At 38.4% G+C, this 21,881-nt stretch overlaps 1 protein-coding gene across 2 annotated transcripts in view; it reads left to right on the forward strand.

Annotated features, from left to right (window-relative positions):
• Window positions 1-21,881, forward strand: part of GRM8 (glutamate metabotropic receptor 8) — a 913,900-nt gene that overhangs the window by 798,361 nt on the left and 93,658 nt on the right. For both annotated transcript variants that reach the window (XM_064289754.1, XM_003407246.4), the window contains one exon: window positions 1,828-2,763. In XM_064289754.1, coding sequence (XP_064145824.1) covers window positions 1,828-2,763 — 936 coding nt within the window. The remainder of the gene's footprint in view (window positions 1-1,827; window positions 2,764-21,881) is intronic.

The following is a 21,881-nucleotide window of genomic DNA, read 5'->3' on the forward strand; positions in this document are numbered from 1 at the left end:
ATACTGTCAACACCGTAACTCAAAGGCATCAATTCTTCAGTATTCCTTACTCACTGTGCAACTTTCACACGCATATGAGAAAATTGAAAATGCCATGGCTTAGCTCAGTTGCACTTCAGTCCTCAAAGTGACATCTTTGCTTTTTAACACTTTAAAGAGGTCTTTTGCAGCAGATTTGCCCAATGAAACATGTCCTTTGATTTCTTGACTGCTTGAGGACTTGAAGTACTTACTGATGAAGAATTGTTTACGTAGGTCAGCCCCATTCAGTGTGAGAGGGGACTATCCGAGTACGAATTCCAGGTGAAGATATTGGGGTCCGTTTTGGAGGCTGATTTCCCCAGAGTAGAATGATTCTTCTTTTGGATTGTTAATAAAACTGGTCTGAGGAAATTGTGGCTTTTTAAAAAATATTCCTTCAGCTCCCTTTTCTGTGCCTCTTGATCAACCGACCATTTATTTCCAGATCCCAGTACTTTCAAGTTGGCCCCTTACTCCGCAGAGTACTGCTGTGGTGTCCTTCCCATCCTTCCTTCCTCATGAATCTAAGATATATTTATTAAAGGCAAACTACATGCCAGTCACTGTTTGCTCACAGAGGTGAACAAAATCACTGCCTTCATAGAGCTTACCCTTTATAGTAGTCGCTTTTCATAATAAGTGATTTCCTACGATCCACAGCTTCCAGTTTTATCATATTAGAATCCTGCTAAAATTACTGCATATCTAATAAGATAAATAAATTCAAGCTAAGACATCGATGATTGACACTATCCCCTTCTGATAACATATTTATATTTTTAGAGGTATTGTCTTTTAACCCAAAGAGTAATGTGGGAATTTAAGGCCCTGAGAAAGGGAAGGCACAGTGGGGTGCCTTCTTCATTTGTACCAATTTGACTGCTTTAAGCCACCTAACTGCTTTTGAAAATGGAGAAGAGTTCCATCAAACTATTTAGCATAGGCTTTTCCACAAATTGGAAATGAAAAGACTAAAAAAACAAAAGCCACTGAGCAAAAGGGTTACTTAATATAGTTATCTCCATGAACACATCACATAAGGATAGTCAGGTAGCTCTTTTTGCCCTTTCCTTTCAAAATTGACACAGTGTGATTTGAATTTCCACAAATGTTGTGGGAAGACTTGTGTCTTAATTATTATTATCATGATAAAAATATGTATAAAAAATTTGTCAATTCAAAAATTTTTACATGTATAATTCAGTGACATTATGTTCATCACGTTGTGCAAGCATTAGCACTATCTTTTTCCAGATTATTCCACCAGCATTAATAGAAACTCAGTGCCCCCTAAGCAATGACTCCCCCTTCTCCCCTGCCTCCCATCCCTTAGCCACTAATAAGCTTTGGTCTCTATACATGTGCCTACTTCATGTAAGTGATTGCATCCCTTTTTATATATGTGTATAGTTTTTGGTTATATCCTAATCCAGTATTTCAAGGCTTCTGGCATTTATACTTGTAATTAACTCTAAAACATCTTTCCACGGGCCTTTTTTTTTTTTTTTTTTTGAGTTTTAAAACACTTTGGGCCAGTAAATCTTTCTCCAAATGTCAGATTGGTCAGCACTGAGGAGGTAAATGGAAACTAATGATACTCATCAAGTTGACGACGTGAAGGATTTATTGGATCCAATCACTTAACACTTTCATAAAGTCAATATCAGCGAAGGAAATGGGGTTCTTATTATGGTGGACTGTATTTGTACTGTCAGCATTCAGTGATTGATGTCGCACCTGTGGCTAGGATTAGGCTATTATAAATGGGGGAAAAATGGAAGGCTCATTAATTTTTTATACCCACAGGTAGAAGACATGCAGTGGGCTAACAGAGAGCACGCTCACCCGGCGTCTGTCTGCAGCCTGCCATGTAAGCCTGGGGAGAGGAAGAAAACGGTGAAGGGAGTCCCTTGCTGCTGGCACTGTGAGCGCTGTGAAGGTTACAATTACCAGGTGGATGAACTCTCCTGTGAACTTTGCCCTTTGGATCAGAGGCCCAACATCAACCGCACAGGCTGCCAGCTTATCCCCATCATCAAGTTGGAGTGGCATTCTCCCTGGGCCGTGGCGCCGGTGTTCATTGCCATACTGGGGATCATCGCCACCACATTTGTGATCGTGACCTTTGTCCGCTATAATGACACACCTATTGTGAGAGCTTCAGGACGGGAGCTTAGTTATGTGCTCCTCACGGGGATTTTTCTCTGTTATTCAATCACCTTTTTAATGATCGCAGCACCAGATACAATCATCTGCTCCTTCCGACGGATCTTCCTGGGACTCGGCATGTGTTTTAGCTATGCAGCCCTTCTTACCAAAACCAACCGAATCCACCGAATATTTGAGCAGGGGAAGAAATCAGTCACTGCACCCAAGTTTATTAGTCCAGCATCCCAGCTGGTGATCACCTTCAGCCTCATCTCCATACAGCTCCTTGGGGTGTTTGTCTGGTTTGTGGTGGATCCCCCCCACATCATCATTGACTATGGAGAGCAGCGGACACTGGACCCGGAGAACGCCAGGGGAGTGCTCAAATGTGACATTTCTGACCTCTCGCTCATTTGTTCCCTTGGATACAGTATCCTCTTGATGGTCACTTGTACTGTTTATGCCATTAAAACGAGAGGTGTCCCAGAGACTTTCAATGAAGCCAAACCTATTGGATTCACCATGTATACCACCTGCATCATTTGGTTAGCTTTCATTCCCATCTTTTTTGGCACAGCCCAGTCAGCAGAAAAGGTAAGTGGCAAGAAATGCCTTGTCCATTGTTTTCTTTTCTGGATTTAACTTCATCTCTTAGGATGCTTTCCCTCCTTCCCTTTTGGTTCATTTATATTCTCTCAAGGCACTTCAATCTATGCGATTCTTATTTAGAAATAGATCAAGGTCGCTTTACTTTGAATATGTGTTGACTAAGCCTGATTTTCCACAAAAAACACTTTAACGTGTCCTCCTTAGCCAGGCTGAGATTGACAGAGCTTTCTGGGTCTTTCTTCCCAGCTCTTTTATCTCCTAACATTACTGCTCTTTTCTAAATCCTAATTAAAAGGAGGGAGAAAAGACAGACATATTTACAGAAATGAGCTGTCCCAGAGCTATCCCAATGCACTCCAAATGCCTCCTTTCCTGGTTCTAACGTGAGTCTAGTGAAATGCCATCCCTTGATAATTATGAAGATTTTTGTTATGTGAAGCAGAGTTTATAGTAAAACAATATCACCAAAAAGAAACCAAAAGGATTGAGTTCAGTCTGAACCATTTTACTATTTCCTCTCAGCCCCTGCTATTACTACCTTCCTATGTGTTGATAATGATGAATAAGGCTTAAAGAGGCCGGCCGTGGGCCGTTACATAAAGCAGTTTATGTTATTTTTAGAAGGTGAAGGTCAATTAAATCTCCCTGTGTACGAGGAGGAGCTATAATTTTCCTTTGTTACAAATCTCCTCCCATCAACCTTTGCCACAAAAACACAGCCAGCAAAAAACATCTGTATGTGAAAGGGAAGGATTGCTGAATTGGATGTGTGTAGTTCTGTGTATGTCCAGAAAAGCAGAGAAGTCAGGTCAACCCTGAATTCCAAGGTTTGAGTAGTGGCATGGGATGAAAAGAAGTCAGCTTGAAAAACAGACAAGTGCTATCTTTTAGTAACAGATAGTCCTTCAGCTCTTCTGTTTGCAGGAAAAAATTCTTCTCTCAAAGTGAGAACTTAAAAAGTGTTCCATTCTCCACCATCAGAAACTGTGAAGGGATCAAAAAAAGTCCTGGGGGCTCTGGATGGCTCTTAAAATTCCAGCTAATTCACAGAAAAAAAAAAAAAAAAAAAAAAAACGCTCAGCAAGGGACAGAGAGCTCCTTGGTATGAGCATTCATCCCTTACCAGATCGCTGTGGACTCAGTCAGGTTTGGACTGAAAATACACTTCAGCACGCGTGCTGCTACTGAGGACAAACTTGCAATGGGTTCCAAGCCTGTGACCTTTCATGACCCATGTGGCCTGGCGGAAGACAAGAATATGTTACACAGGACCAAACACGCTGCAGGGAGGGAAAGTAAGACAGTTTGTGGCTTTACAACTAAGAACCAGAAAACTTTATCTTTTGACACATGCAGATGGGAATTTATTAGGATCAAAACTGTTAGTTTAACTTTGGAGTCAAATGTATAAGTTGGGAAATAAAGTCTTTCAAAGTCTATGGGGTCTGTTTTGGCATGGTAGTTCAACTAATCAGAGCAAATAACGTAGTGTTTTTGAGAGTTCGGAAATGGCTGCATAACATGAATTATTAATAACATCAAGCAGTACTTATATTTGCATTCGAACCTGGGATTGCCTTTTTTACATACAGTTTTATCCAGGGAGGACCATAATAAATAGTTTTTCTGCTTTCTGGTAGACAATAAATATTTGAACCAAACAAAATCTCCTGACCTCTAACATCTAACTTCTTTTTCTTATACCTTTTAAATTATTACCTATTCTAACTTTTCATATAATAACTTCCAGGGGTGAGGGAAGCAAATTAAATGGTATTTAGTTAATTCTTTCAGTACCTCCATTTTTAGAATAAACAAAAATGGTCCTATATCAAGCTACTGGACATCATTATAGAACTTCAAACATGCATAATATTAGTGTTTTTATTTAACATATTAGTAAGAGAAATAAATGGTCATTACTATTTATTACTAATGTATATATTTATGGGTGTGGATATATCATGCCTATAGATACATGACTTAATGTGGCTAGAGAAAATTTCTTTTTTTTTTTCTTGCCAGTGTAGAATCAAAGTAAGTCAAAGAAGCAAATGGTCAATTATAAAATGTTAATTGAAGTTTATTTGGTATTCATAATATGATTGAGTGAGAAAAAAATTGAAGAAATCATTAAGAAACACTAATTCAGGAATTTTCAAAGGCATTGTAGAATCCTCAAATTATGAAACTAGTCTTAGAGTTGCTGAATTTAGATCAGCTCTACATCAAGAGCTATCATATTATACACAGCTAATATTTTGCTACTGAGGTCCTTTATATGGTAAAATTGTGTGTAATCCTAAGACATCATTTTTTAATTTTTCTCCAAGCACCTTTATTATTCAAAATAACACTTAAAATATTTGAGAATATCTTTTTTTTACATTGTTAAAATAATTGACATGAACATTAAAAATGAATATAAACTTTTATATCTCTAAAAGGAGGCTTTAAATATGTTCTATTGACTTTGAAGGGGCAGAGAGCTGGTCAGTCCTGTTCTTATTTATAATGCTCAGCCAATTAGCCCTAAATTGTCAACTGACGTGGGTACCACAGTGAGGTGGCACACACATCCATTAATTTGGCAGATCCTTATTGAGCGTTACCTACTATGTGTCCAGCATTGTGCTAGTTATTGAACCCATGTCAGTCGGCTTCTCAGCCCTGCCCTTGTGAGGCTCAGCCTGGCTTCCTGACAGGCTTGCCTGATTCCTGCCAGCTCCAGGCAGATACCAGGCTCAAGGGCAGGGCAGGATAGCGAGGGGTCAGAGCTGAGATGAGAAACAGAGAAGTCTGCATCCTGTAACTACACCTTCGTGCCACAGAATTTCTAGCACAGAAGACAGCAGGAAAGCAAAAGTTCTTCGTTTAATTATGCCTTCCTAGGAACTCACTTCACCATACCAGTCTCTCTAAAATTAAAAGAGAGGTAGGAATGGAATGCAAAATGAGTTGACTAATTTAGACAGCTGTTTTGGAACACCTCTGGGTGAAATTAAGTTATAAAAGGACACTTGTAGCGGAGCCACGAAGACAGACAGCTCTCAAAAGTATGTCTTTCTTCAATGATAAAGCATCATTTTAATTTCCCGATATTACTCTTTTACTCAGAATTTGAAATCAAAATGCATCATGTTTTTCCAGTGGATTTTTATGTCATCATTTATTATCCTTGTGCCTACTTCTGTGTCCTATTAAATCATGGTATAAATGCCCTTTTTCTTTTTCTACAGAAAAATGGTGTTAAGGAGGGGGGCAACTCTGTGGCATGACTGCAGACTCACACGAACTTGCATAATTGTGCTGAAAAGACAAAAAAATGTAAAATATAATTAATTTAATGGTCAGGAAAAGAATCCTTAGGGTTGGTTAGGGACTGCTAAAAAAGAAACTAGGATGGCAGAAATCTCTTCCACACATGTTTTACCATCTCTAATTGGGCTTATAAAGTTGAGATTATCAGACAAAGGTTATGACATTGCCAAGCTCCAAGAAGCACAGTGCTTCAACAACAGCATCAAGTGGAAACAAAACAAAACTCCCTCAAAACTGAAAAGAAAAGAAAACTAAAAAATGTCCAAAACCCCATATGTCCAAACCAGCCTTTCTCTGTATGAGTGGAGCCTGGGGGCCATCTTAGACTCCTCCCTTTACTCACCTCCACCCCTTATCTTCTCATCTTACCTGGGACACCCTTACAAATTTGTGGAGAGAAGTATCTCATGAACATCTAAATGAATATGACTGTTAACATTGTGTTAAGTGCCGACATGTGATTGTGTGTCATCCAGTCAATTCCAACTCATAGTGACCCTATAGGACAGAGTAGAACTACCCCATGGGGTTTCTTAGGCTGAAATCTTTAGGAGAACAGATCACCAGATCTTTTCTTCCATAGAGCCACTGGGTGGGTTTGAACTACCAACCTTTTGGTTAGCAGCCAAGCACTTAACCATTGTGCCACCAGGGCTCCTTCAACTCTTAGTATACAGCTAGCCTTTCATATAGTAGAAAAAAAAAATTTTTTTTGAGAGTCTCAATAAATGTCCACTGAATGAGTAAATGCAGTGCCCTGTAAATAATGAACATGCTACATATAAATCCTTATTTATGGTTGAAGTTAGACTGGCGTAATGGGACATCTTATCTCTATATCTCATTTTGATTCTCATTATAACAAGATTTTTTTCTCTGAAATAACAACAACAACAACAAATATGCACGTTTTCTCATTTCAGTGATGGGACATGTGAATTTCTTTAAAAGAAATTGTCACTATCACATATTCTGAAATAGTTCCTAGATATTTAAGCAGAAATGGAAGAGGAATTATCATAGCTGTCCTGAGTTCTGTCTAAAATACACAAAGAAAAGGAGCGTTGATGTGATTATCAGGGACTTCTCCCTTTTTTTCTTTAAATATCTCTCTCTTGAAGAGGCAGAGGAGTGTAGGCCTGTGGAGGGGATGAGTGGAGCAAAGAACAGCAAGAGCCTGGAGTGTGAGGACTTGGGTTCAAATCATGGTTCAGCTAAACTAGCAGAGAAAACATAGACAAGTGACTATGCTTCTGAGATTAATAACAAACAAACAAAAAAAATCCCCGAGAATATAGATTTGTATGTAAAGCAACCGCCTGCCACCTACAGCCAGCCCCATTCTCAAACTAGAACAGGCTTGAGTTCCTGTCTTCCAAGAGACAACCCCATCTTAGGGAGATGACTGACATTTAAAAAAAGAAAAACAAAACAAACAAACAAAACTCCTCTTATCTTATTATGGTATGTTTTTGTACTAGTAGATACTTCAATGGTGTTTTGCTAAGAGTGATACCATACTAGTCATGAAAACTCTTAACATGCTCAGCAATGAATAAACATTGGCTCATATTACCATAAGAAGCCCTGTTAGTGCAGTGGTTAAGTGCTCAGCTATTGATCGAAAGGTCTACAGTTTGAGCCCACCATTTACTCTGTGGGAGAAAGATGTGGCAGTCAGCTTCTGTAAAGAGTACAACTTTGGAAACCTTGTGGAAAAGTTCTACTCTGTCCTATAGGGTCACTATGAGAATCAACTCCACTGCAATGGGTGTGGTTTTGGATTTGGTATAATTACCATGGAGTTCCCGGGTGGTGCAAATGGTTAATGTGCTCAGATGCTAACCAAAAGGTTGGAAGTTCGGGTGCACCCAGAGGCACTTCAGAATAAAGGCCCAGTGATCTACTTTTGAAAAATCAGTCATTTAAAACCCTATGGAGCACAGTTCTACTCTGACACACATGAAGTCGCCATGATTCAGGGTCAACTTGATATCAAATTTTTTATCAGGGACAGATTACCCAATAAGGAAGGCAAGCACAGGTTTACTTGTACTTACTTACTAATTTGTACTGAACAATTTCACATTTTTTCATCTCATCAAGGATTCCGCTTCTGGGTATGACTGGCACCTATCTCCCTTCCAACCCCACAGCACCTTCCTACAGAATCAAATTCAATTTTTAAATTTTCAGTCCTTGACAGGGACAGATCACTCAATTAGCAAGGTAAGAGATGTCATGAAAATCATGTGAAATTGTTCACTACAGATTAGTAAGTAAGCACAGGTAAGCCTATGCTTACCTTGCTTATTGAGTACTCCACCCCTGATTATTATTATTACCATTACATTATAATGTATAAGGGCAGAGGTCTTATTTGGTTCTACTCACCATGATCTCCTGAACATTTACTATAATACCTTCCCTGGAATATTTAAAATATTTAATGACTGAGTCCATTCAGATGAAGTGAGTGGGAAGGACCCGATTTGATTTATGGAGATATTGGTCAACTTCCCCTAGCTATTGAGATTTAGTTTGTGCAGCTCCCTAACTGGAAGTATTTGCTCAAACATGGAGGCTTGCCTGAAGGTGCAGATTACAGCAGTTAGAGAAGGTTCCGAGGGAGACAGGCACCTGTAGGACTGGCAAAGAGAAACAGAAAAGAGGGAGAGTTGTTCCTGAGACAATATGTAACTGTCTTCATGCATTTAGCAGAAAATACTGGAGGAAAGCAAAGTGTCTTAAGAAAGCAGTTGCTGAAATTTTCATTTTAAAATTTGAAATGAGAATAACCGTAACAAGAGCTATGAAAACTAGTTTTGAAAGTAGTAATATAATTCCTGCTTCAAAGAATATTCCAGATGAGGAAAGGAATGCCTGAGAAACCTGAAGACAAGTGTGAGTGTAACCTGGGCAATGATGGAAAAGATTTACAGAATAGATCAGAATGGAGGTAGTTTTCCAGCCATACCTGTCCATGTAATGTCTCCATTTCCTTAGAAAGGAGGGAAATGGAAATCATTATCAGTGCCCAGCTTCAGTGTTTGTAATTGTTCTGTATAACTATGTTCGGCTATCTTTTGGTAAACTATCTAACCTTGTCTTTCCGTGTCAGCTTGAAGTCATTTGAAACTGATCCCTTTGAAGGCTTTCTGAAGCCCTGAGTTATAGAACTACTTCAGCATTTTCTGGAGAAGACTTGGCAGTTGCAGTAAAGCCTGGAAGGGTAAAACCAAATAAAAAAAGGAAAAAAAAATATGGAAAAATGTATATGATTACCTTTATGCACTTAGTTGGAGCCCTGGTGGTGCAGTGGTTAAGAGCTTGACTGTTAACCAAAAGGTTGACAGTTCAAATCCACCAGCCACTCCTTAGAAACCCTATGGGGAAGTTCTAGTCTGTCTTATAGGGTCCATATGAGTCAGAACTGACTCAACGGCAAGGGGTTTAGTATTTTGGTTTATGCACTTAGTTGGAAATCTGGCGGTACAGTCGTTAAGCACTCAGCTGCTAACCAAAGGGTCAGTGGTTCTAATCCACCAGCTACTCCATGGCAGAAAGATGTGGCAGTCTGCTTCTCTAAAGATTGTACCCATGGGATCCCTATAGGGACAGTTCTACTCTGTCTTACAGAATTATTATGAGTTGGAATCGACTCAACAGCAGTGAGTTTTTTCAGTGGAATGCATTTCATTAGAGTCTGAGCTCTCATGGAGCAGTGGTTAAAGAAACTCATTTAAAGAGACATTCTTGTGAAAATGCTGAAGGAAAAATAAATAAGGAGACTGTGGGGTAGAGTGTAGGCAGGCCTGCTAAGTAGATCTCCTAGAGAATGCTGCCTTAGCCTGGCTTTTTTTTTTTTTTTTTTTTTTCCCTAATTGTGCCACATATTATTGCTGTAGAAAATCACCAACGTACACACTTAGTGCAATTGTTTCGGGAGACGCTCATCTTGTTTGACAGAGCGAAGAAACATTTGCTTAACGAACCTTCTTGCATGCTCAGATTCCGTGGTCCTAACGTTTAGGTCTCTGAGGAAGCTATGGGGCCTAGGGATACTTAATTTAAGCATTTGGTTGTTAGTGAGATCATGGTATTTACACATCTATCTTTTTTTTTAATTATTTGAATCAGGTTTACAGTTTTTCTGCCCAAATCACAATAGTTTAATCAGCCAGCCAATTAGATAGCCAATTAGTGACCTTAGTCCTAAAGTTAACACCCCATAAAAACCCAGCGCTATCAAGTTTATTCCGACTCCTATAGACCCTATAGGACTGACTAGAACAGCCTTATATGGTTTCCAAGAAGCAGCTAGTGGATTTGAACTGCTGACCTTTTAGTTAGCAGCCAAATTCTTAACCACTGGGCCACCAGGGCTCCAACACATTGCATCAAAATGGTTTATTCTTCTTGATATGATTGAAAATGCTGGGGCACCAGGTTTGATCAAAACTAAATCTTAATATTTTCAGAGTCATGGTGACCATGACTTTGTTATTTCAAAATTTTTAGGGGAATGCCATATAAATAGATTTACTTTTTTTTTCATATAGACAGAACCTTAGTGATACCCAGACTGTTGCTAGCACAGAATGTGGTGACTAATTTACTTGTTGTAACTTCAAATTGCATTTTCTGTGATTTAGCAGATACTTATATCTCACAGAGCACACAGGGTGCCAGGAAGAGCAGATTGCAAACAAATAGCTCTTTCTGGCTGTAACCAAACATGTATTTTTATGTTGGGAAATTTTTACAAACCATTCTCAACGGGTATTCTCTAAATGCAGCATTGTATGAGTTATTACCTACTCCCCCGAAAGTGTAGAAAAATATGTAACCAAATATTAGTATAAAGTCCAAGCTATTTAAAAGAAATGAAAAGCAGATTATTTGAACTATTAAAAGAAATCTAGCAAAAGAAGCTTAGTTTTGCCTCTGGTTCAAGATACAGACTGGCAAACACACATACACACACATATATTGGAGCCCTGGTGGTGCAGTGGCTAACAGTTACAGTTGCTAACCAAAAGGGTAGAGTTCGAATCTACCAGCTGCACTTATGGGGCAGTTCTACTCTGTCCTGTAGGGCCGCTGTGGGTCGGAATCCACTTACACCAATGGGTTTGGTTTTAGTACACACACACACACACACACACACACACACACACACATATATATTTATATATATATATCCTTCCCTCTATTGTTGTTGTTGTTAGTTGCTGGCTCTCCTTCTTAGGTGCCAATAAAATTAAAAAAATAGGAGGAATTAAAGAAAAGAAAGAAAATAAAAAGCATAAGAAAGGAGGAAAGAGAAAAAGAGACAGAGGAAGCCATTACAGGGTTACAGTGTTAGGGTCAACCTTAAACCAAACATAAAACCCATTGCTGTTGAATTGGTTCCGATTCATAATGACCCTATAGGACAGAGTAGAACTGCCCCATAAAGTTTCCAAGGAGCACATGGTGGATTTGAACTGCCGACCTTTTGGTTAGCAGCCATAGCTCTTAACTAGCACACCACCATGATTTCCTACATTAGATAAAACAATTGGAGAAAATCCATAAATATGTAAGTTTCACTTATGGAGAAATTAAAATGGAAAGCACAGCCCAAGAGACATAAAGTCATTCTTACTATGGAAATCCCAAGTAATCTCCAAATCCCAAGTTGTCACAAAAGCCTGAAACAGGCATTAGAGTGACTATCGGAATTATTTACAGAACAGCATTTCAGAATAGCTCAGCCAGTTGGAGCCCTCAACTCCCCTCTTGGCTCCAACCTTATATGTAGAGTGAATGCAGGTTAAAACTCCAGAACTCTACTCTAGGGGATGGTAGATGGCTCCTAGTATGGATGTAAGTCTTGCTTGCTTTTCCCAAATCTGCTTGCTTTGCCCACATTCATGCATCTAAACAGAAGCTGGCCAGGTAAAACAATCTCTGACTTAACACAAGTCCACAGTCTGCCCTCCAGTCCAAGAAAACTGGCCCCCACCAGTAATCTTTATTAGTCAACCCTGTCCTTCAATGATAATTATACATCAAATCCAAGGACCACAACATAACTGAGGAAAATCAATATCACGACAAAGAATGACTAAATAATAACAAATAGAAATTTAAAAACAAAAAGCGTAAAGGTAATTTGGAAAATAGAAGAGAAATTTTTTTGAAAATAGAAATTTAGTGTTCTAAGAGAGAATCAAGAGAATATTGAACACACACATACATACACATACACATGTGTACAGGCTGCTATGGACAAAGGCAATCAAGGAATAAGAAAATGATCCTGGAAATTAAGGTTATAAATGTCATAATAAAAAGCTGAATGGATGGACTTAAAAATGGAAGAGCTAGGGCTAAAGGCCAGGCTGGAGATCTGAAAGGTAAAATAAAAAGGTAGCACCAAAAAGAAAAAGAAAGACAAGGAAAATATGAGAAGAAGCTAGGAGACTTGGAACATAAATCCAAGATTCCAGAGAACATCTAATAAGTGTTTCCGAAGAAGAAGCAGAGAAAAAAGAGGAGGGGAAATAACTAAAAAAAAAGGAAAAATTTCATGAACTGAGAAAAGACAATTATTAAAACTGAAAGGGCCATATAGTAAAATTTCAGTAATCAAGAGAAAATTCTAAAAGCTTTTAGAAAGGGAAAAGGATATGTATACCAAACCCCAGTGCCATCGAGTCGATTCCGACTCATAGCAACCCTATAGGACAGAGTAGAACTGCCCCATAGAGTTTCCAACGAGCGTCTGGCAGATTCGAATTGCTGACCCTTTGGTTAGCAGCCGTAGCACTTAACCACTATGCCACCAGGGTTTCCAAGGATACCTATAAGGAATGAAAATCAGACATACATCAAACCTCAAATGCCTCCCTGAATTCTAGAAGGAAACGAGCAAAGATCTTCTGAGGGAAAAGTATTTTAAGCTTAAAAATTCTATAGCCAGCCAAACTATCAATCAATATGAGGTTTAAAAATATAAATGGTTCAGAAAGTCTGGTGCCTATATATATCTTATGTCTGAATTATTCTAGGCATAGTCCAATAAAATAAAAAGCATACCTATTATGAGATGAATAACAGTGCCAATTGCACATGGAAGAAATTATAAAAAGAAATGTAAAAGAATATATTAGATCCTAATGTCTAATTAAGGAGCCCTGGGTGCATAATGTTTAAGCACTGGGCAGCTAACTCAAAGGTCGGCGATTTGAACTCACCCATTAGCTCCGTAGTAGAATGACGAGGTGATCTGCTCCCATAAATATTACAGCCTAGAAAACCCTATGGGGGCAGTTCTACTCTGTCATATGGGGTCATTATGAGTTGAAAATCAACTTGACAGCACCTAACAACAACAATGTCTAATTACCTTTCAAAAGACAGAGTTTTAATGATAATGTTTATTCCTTCTCTGTGGGCCAAGTGGTACTACTTGAAAGAATCCAAAGAGAATAATATTTAGTAGCCAAAAAACAGCAATTGCTTTTTGTATTGATTTTTACATTTTTAGAAGTAACCTAGAAACAAAACACGGAAATATTAATTTAGCTACTGAAATGAGTGCAAATATTTTAAATTCTCTTAAAGTAAAAAGAGTAATATAGCTTACAAAAATTGGGGGCTGGCTTGTGGAGGGATAACAGAGAGATGAGCTGCACGCGTGCACTAAATCGCTGAACTTCGATTGTGAGAAGCCAACCGCTACAATGGAAGATTGATAGCGCAAGAAATAGAAGTGCATTATTTAAGCAAGAACAACAAACTATTCAAACTGGTTACCTCTATGGCATGGGCTCTGGATTAGGGAGCTGAGCGATGGAGAATTTTATTTATTTCATAAATATTTAGGTTCTTATTTTACCCCATAAATAAATCTGGCTGATGAAACCATATATTGTTGCATAAAGAAAGATTTAAGGTGAGGGTCTCAAGAAGAACTTTTTTCAGACGACATGACTGTCCATTCTCATTTAGGGAGTTTAGTGTGTAATAGGTATTTTGAGAAAATCTTTTAGTGCAAAAATGAGTGAGTGATTTTGGGTTTATAAAATGACTCAAAATCTTTGATTGCCAATTCCTATTATTTTGCTTTACGTGCAGTTACTGTTTATTGAAGATTGCAATTTAATATCAGCTTACAGCTGGTGATTGGATTTCGTCAATAAATAAATAAAGGTTTACTATGTGCAAGGATGTTAGAGTTTAGGAAAATGCAAAGATGAATAAGAATTTATTATAAGTTTTTTATGGTCAAAAAAAAAAAAAAAAACTGATTGCCATTGAGTCAATTGCGACTCATAGTGACCCTATAGGACAGAGTAGAACTGGGCCCATAGGATTTCCAAGGAGCATCTGGTAGATTCAAACTGCCAACTTTTTTGGTTAGCAGCCATAGCTCTTATACACTACGCCCCCAGGGTTTCCAATTTTATGGTCAAGTAGAGGCTAAAACTAAGGCAAATTAACATAAGGGAGGCCACATAAATAGAATAAGGCCTTGGGGACAGGGGTATTGAAAGGAGGAAGATATGTCCTTTTGTGTGATTAAGTCAAGTCTTCATGAACAAGGTGGGATTTTAAGTTAGGTTTTGTCAGGGATTGAATTGTGTCCCCCTCAAAATATCTGTCAATTTAGCTGGGTCATGATTCCCAGTATTGTATGACTGCCTATCATTTTGTCATCTGATGTGATTTCCCTATGTGTTGTAAACCCTATCACTATGATGTTAATGAGATGGATTAGTGTCAGTTATGTTGAGATCTACAAGATTATGTTTTAAGCCAATCTCTTTTGAGATGTAAAAGAGAGAAGCCAGCAGATAGGCAGGGGGACCTCATACCACCAAGAAAGCAGCACCTGGAGGAAAGCATGTCCTTTGGACCCAGGGTTCCCTGCATCTGAGAAGCTCCTTGACCAGAAGATTGATGATAAGGACCTTCCTCCATAGCCGACAGAGAAAAAGCCTTCCTCTGGAGTTGATGCCCTGAATTTGGACTTGTAGGCTGCTAGACAGTGAGAGAATAAATTTCTCTCTGTTAAAGCCATCCACTTGTGGTATTTCTGTTTGAGCAGCAGTGGATGACTAAGACAGACCTTAAGGGTGAAGAAAAACAGATGGAAGCAGCCTGCCAGGAGACAGGAACAGTGGGTTTAAAGCTTCAGCAGTGGGAATGTCAGGGCATTGTTTGCAAAATCTGTGACAGAAAACACTGTTCTGAGTTGAGGATAGCCACAAGGATTGTTGATGACTATAGGTCCTGGTTTGCCTTATTGTCCCAACATAATTATTAATAGCACCCCTTTTACAAAAAAAAAAAAAAAACTCTCAGTATGGCCAATAAACTATGATTACACACAAGATAAGGCTAGTCAGATAATTGGGAGCCATTTTGTGGAGGGACTTATAATGTTTGTACTTCATCTCCTAGGGAGTTGGGCATAATTGAGTCTTTCTGAGCATGGATATACTCTCAATAGAATTACATTTTGTGAAATTCTCTGCCGGGGCTGAGTTGGATGAATTATAGTGTACAAAAAAAGAAAAAGGACAATAAAAAGATTATTGCAGAAATCCAGGCAAGAAATATTGGGGGCTTGGGATGTGGCAGTGGAAAGAAGTGGACTAATTTCAAATTGAATTGGTAACAGGAGAAGGCAGAATATGAGGGGAGGTGTATGCAGGGTGGGGTCTGTGTCAGTGCCTAATGTTGAAGCACCTTTAGACTGCCACAAAAGCCCTAACGTGGCTTTGTCTCAGGCTAGGTTCTCTAGAGAAGCAAAGCCAGTAAAGCGTATAAATATATAGAGAGATTTATATTAAAGAAATTGTTCACCCAGTTATAGTTATAGAGGCTAGAAAATACTGAGGCTGGAGGGTTCTCCTGATTCACATAGCTACAGAGGCTGTGGAACCCAAGATTGGCATTCCAGACAACAGGGCTCTGGCTCACACGTCGTGGTGATGGATGAATCTCAAGATTGACAGGCAAGACAGCAGGTAAGCTGCTAGCTCGAGTCCCAAGAACTGGAGATCGGAAGAACAGGAGCCCGCTGCAGGATCCAGAGTGAGCCAAAGTCCATGAGCCTTGGCAGAAAGTCCACCTATGTTGGATGCAGTCCACATCCCCAAGGAAATGCCCTTTCAACTGATCGGCTACTCATAGGAGATCCCATCATGGAGGTGATCACATTATATCAGATCTCATCATGGAAGTGATTACATTATTATACGACTACCAAACTATGTCATAACTGCCAAACTGCTGAGAATCATGGTCCAGCCAAGTTAACACACAGCCTTAATGATCATAGACTTCAAGGAGCAGCCAGTAGCTTTCAGTCCTGGCCTGGGCTAAAGGAGAGAGAACAATTCTCTTTCACTGTTAGTGGCATCATCTAGCTCTCTATGGAGACGGATATTAGGACCTGAAATAATAAAATTGGGGGAAAATCAGTTTATTTGGATAAAACAGAAGGTAAGGGTACATACCTGGATAAGAATATCTGGGGGATCATGATTCTGAGTAAGCAAATTCCTAGGATTAAATAATACTCAAATGAATTTTAATAGTTTAAATTAAAAGATGATTTCTTTAGAAAAAAATTGACTCATTTCTAAAAGATTATGAATACGATTTAAATATATAATTATAATTTTAGTATGTAAATTTATACATTAAATGAATTTTATATTCTAAGAATCTTGGGCAAATTTAGGGTAATCTTAATTTCTTTTGCTTTTCATGGTCATTTATTATTTTTTGTCTTTCACGTACATCTCATTTTTGTGTAATTTTGGGTATTTTTTTTTTTTTTTTTTTTTACCCATAAAATCAGAATAAACCAATTTTTTACTTCCTTTGCTGCTTCTCTTTAGAATTGTTTTTAAAAAGTCATGTGTTGGGTCCATATAGTAATCTGCAGCTTTCTACATTTTGGCAGGGTTCTGTATCTCTCGATAAAAAACCAGACCAACTACCCTATAGGACAGAGCAGAACTGCCCCATAGGGTTTCCAAGGAACACCTGGTGGATTCAAACTGCCAACCTTTTGGTTAGCAGCTGTAGCTCTTAACCACTATGCTACCATAATATCCCTCGATAATAAAGACTAATTTTGAACCAATCAGAGAACATCAACACTAATTGTAGTTTTGTTTTCTTTTGTTTTTTAAAGAATGAATTAAGGTTATTTTCACTTAAACAAAAAACAACACAACAAAACTCATTTTACCTCATGAATTGCAATAACTTGAAAGCTTTCATCTTGGAACATTGGGCTCACTGTGTTATTTGTACAGTCATGTGTGTCTTGGGAAAAATACCAAGGAATATAATACTTTCTTCTGTCCATTAGCCCAAATCCTATAGAATCCAGCTTCTTAAAAACCTGTGTGTGTGTATGAAAACATGTATCATGCACACACACACACACACACACTCACACACAGCTTAGGCAGAAGATTTCATGGTCTCAAGAGAGATCAAGTGTGAAATGTTTCTCCTGCCAGCTGTTTTCTCTAAAAATCTTCATTTACTCAAATTGAATTGAATTGCAAATAGTCTTGGTAGACCGTGAACTTGTCAAAAGCAGTCAAGTGTTTACATAAGCAGGCAGCTGAGCACTGTGGCACTGCCCTTTCCCTTCAACAAAACACTTTCTCTTTGCTAAAACATCCAATCAAAGCACAGTTTGTCAAACATTTGGGTATACTGCCTACTTATTGTTAAGAACAACAACAAGCGTGACATAAACAATTAAATTCGGGATACAAAAGATTAAGTGTAGAAGATGGAAAGAAGAACTGCAATGAGATGAGTCATTCAGTACTGCTGGGTTATAAAAAGCATGTCTCCAAAAAAAAAATCCCCCGGATCATTTATCTTCCACCTCACTTATTATTTTGTGAAAGCATGTTGTAAACCTGCTGTTGTCGTTGTTAGTTGCCACGGAGTTGATTCTGACTCATGACAACCCCATGTGCGTGGAGTAGAACTGCTCCACAGGGTGTCGAGGCTGTGACCTTTCAGGAGCGGATTTCCAGGTCTGCCATCTCTGGGTGGGTTCAAACCGCCAACCTTTCAACTAGTAGTCAAGTGCTTAACCATTTGTTCCAAACAGGGACCCCTTCACTTATTATTTTATAGATTCATTTCTTATATATAGTACACTTAGGATTGTTAATAACTGCTTATCCATTTTAAATTTCCCCTTGCCCATACTTCGGGAACTCACATTGCCTTGACTATCTTTTGTTCCTTTGTCTCCTTTATCTCATCTTCTTTCCTCAACTCTCCCCTTCTTTGGCCTTTCTCCGAGCACCATTCCTTTGAAGGCCTCTTCACTCACATGGCTTCAGCTCTAAATGCTACACTCACGGATTCCAGCGTGCTTTCCTCATCTCTGCTCTTTCACGTATATAAAATATATGAAATGAAGCAATCTAAAACTAAAATTTGAAAGCAGTCCAAGACCAAAGTTGTGAAATTAAGCAATCTAAAACCAAAAGGTATCATAATTAAAATAGCCACTATTGATTGAATATCTTCTACGTGCCAAAACCAGGCTGAGCCTAGGAGACTGTGAAACACAGGGGTCACCATGAATCAGATTCGACTTGACTGCAACTGGTTTGTTGTTGATTTTTTTTTTCTTTTAAGAGACTTTAAAAGGCTAAGCCCTGAAATGAATTCTATAGATGTAGAGAAGTTAAGTCAAGAATTTTTACGTTCATATCGCTAGTAGGAGTTAGCCAATGGGTTGATCCTGTTTTCTTTTTAAAAAATTTGACATTTTTACATTTTTTACATTACAATTCAGTGACATTCATTACATTCATCGTGTTGTACATTATCACCAGTATCCATTTTCAATTTCTTCCTTCACCCTTAACAGAAACTGAGTGCCTCCTAAGCAATGACTCCCCTTCCTTTCCCCCATCCTTCACACTCCTGGTAACCACTAATAAACTTTCATCTTTATATATTTGCCTATTCTAGGTATTTCCTATGAGTGAGTTATACAAACTTGTCCATTTGGACTGATTTATTTCATGGAGCAGAATGTTTTCAAGGTTCTTGATCTCTAATTTCATCTTTTCTATCAGCACTATCTCCATTGTTTCAGAGATCCAATGTTGAGAGTTAACACTGACTTCTTCCCTTTCACCCCTGTTCATACTCCTCTGTCCATAAATTATATTGTTACTTTGAAATTCCCGCTAGATCCCTCCTTCCCTTCCCACTTCTATGATCAAATCCCTAGTATAAGCATAGGCTACTATGGTGTGAGTTATCTCCTGGACTCCTCAAGAGTAGCTTTTAGATTTCTGCCACAGAGTTATTCCACAGCACTTCTTCCAGTTCGTAACTTCTCTTACGTTAATTTATCAGCCAATTTTTACTTAACACCTCTACTCTGCTAAATGCTGACAACATCAGGTCAGATGTGGCTTCTCATAGAACTTAAATTCTAGTAGAGGAGACAGATTTTAAATAGATCATTGTAGAAGTAGTTATCTAATACAACTTGTTATGTCTTGTAGTTAATTGCCATTGAGTTGGTTCTGACGAGTGGTGACTTTGTGTGTTACAGAATGAAACGTCGCCCAGGTATGCTGGGGTCCCTTGTTGCGGCTATTGGCTATTGTGTCAGTATATCTCATTAAGAGTTTCCCCCATTTTCACTAGCCCTCTGCTTTACCAAACATGATGTCCTCTTCTAACAACTGATCTTTCTTGCTGACGTGTTCAAAGTGAGCTAGTCAAAGTCTCACCATCCTCGTTTCTAAGGAAGATTATGGTTGTATTTGTTCTAAGACTGATGTGTTCATTCTCCTGGCAGTTAGTCCACGGTGTATTCGGTATTCTTCGCCAACATCACAATTCAAATGCATCAGTTCTTCTTCCATCTTCCTTTTTCTTTACCCAACTTTCACACACATATGAGGTGATCAAAAAGATAAGGGCTTAGATCAGATGCACCTTAGTCATCAAAGGGGCATCTTTTCAATTGCCTAAAATTGTTATAGGTGTTACCAAAGATGCTGTGAGAAATTATTAAATTAAAATTATTCCCTGTTGACCATTAACTCAAACCTAAACTTTTCAAACTTGTTTTTATAATATAACCCTTCATTTCTCTGAAACCAGTATTCTTATCAAATCAACCAATCCCTGAAATATTTTCTAATTTACAAACATTACCAATTCTGAACACATATGTTCTCGATCTGGACTTCCTTTGTTTTACATTTCTAGGTTTGTGTTTTGTGTTGTTCTTGGGTCATTTTACGCCTCTGTGGTTGTATCTCCATTCAGGAATTCTTCAGGATGAGATAAAAATTAAAATTCTTTTGTATTTTGCACTCTGACTTCCTGCCAACCCCACATTGCCTGTCAAAGTGCTTTGCAAATAGTTTTTAGCTGAAAGGTTTATATTGAATTAAATGAACGGGAAAGTGGTAAACATTTTCAAGCCAGTTCTGAGTCAGTGTCTGCCAGAGAGTGAGATAAAGACCAAAGTGGAGAAACGTTTGGACTGTGAAGCAGGAAATCCAGATTTTAGCCTCATTAACATTGCTCTGACCTTGAACAAGCAAGTTACCTTTTCTGAACCTCAGCGTCCTCACCTGTAAAATGAGGTTTTGACTAGGTAGCCTCAAAGGTCCTGTCTAATTTTAAGATGTTCTTATCCTAGAGAACATTGTCTGTTATATAAGAAATGGTCAACCACTCAGAGGCATGACCTAATTTTTAAGCAAACGCACATGAAGATTATTATGCATATGCAGTGAAGGATGCAAATGACTGCACAAAGCATTTTAGAAGATAAATGTACTTGTGACAGATGATCACTCTCATAAGCCTTAATCAAGTGCGTTCACATCGACATAGCATGATAGAAACATATGATCCAGAGTCTGTATTACTGTTCCATAGAGCCCCACGAGCATCTACTGACGCCATATGTTTCTTTCAGTTTTACTGAGATATCTTAGGCAGGAAAATGAAAAAAAAAAAAAAGAACATTCAGTACTCAATATCCCACATTAATTTCAGAATTTCTTTGCTCTTTAGTTGAATAAAAGGTGAGCTATAAGGTGGAGCTGAGAGCAGTCATCTCCCAGTCCATCAGATTGTCCTAGTTTCGCTTTGCCTACCTTTTCTTTGGCATGTTCTACTCATCATTACTCCTTATTTATCATTCCAATCATTTTCCCCCTGCTAGAAATACATGAGCCACTGGCTGGAAGATTTGATGTGACCCCAGAGAAGCTAATGTGTAAAGTAATCTCTTGTTAGAGATTGATTTTGATTTCACCTTACATTAGTGAGTTTCTTATCCTCTTCAGCCACATTTTCCTCGTACTTCCAGTTAATGGAGTACCATAAATCGCTCTGCCACAATGCCTAAGGAAGAGAGAAGGAAATTATGTCTACTAAGCAGTCCACTCATGACAAATTATAGAGTGTTAGCAGCAAGAACCAGTTAAGTTCCCTTGTGTTTCTTTGAATTTTTCTTGCATTTGATTTTTCTTTCTCATTTCAATCATCCTGTGGATCCTGGGAAGTAGCAGTGATGTGATCTGGGGGAAAGCTGATGCTTTAAAGTCTTTTTGTAACTGAAGACAAGAAAAGCTGCTATTTTCCTGAAAAGAAACTCATAAAAAATTAGACTTAATTCAGGTGTGAAAACCATGTAGATAACAAGAGTTTTCTTTGTTTTGGTTGAGAGCCTTGTGGGACAAAACATA

This window comes from Loxodonta africana, chromosome 8, assembly GCF_030014295.1.
Source record: "Loxodonta africana isolate mLoxAfr1 chromosome 8, mLoxAfr1.hap2, whole genome shotgun sequence".
In the NCBI taxonomy this organism is placed as follows: Eukaryota; Metazoa; Chordata; class Mammalia; order Proboscidea; family Elephantidae; genus Loxodonta; species Loxodonta africana.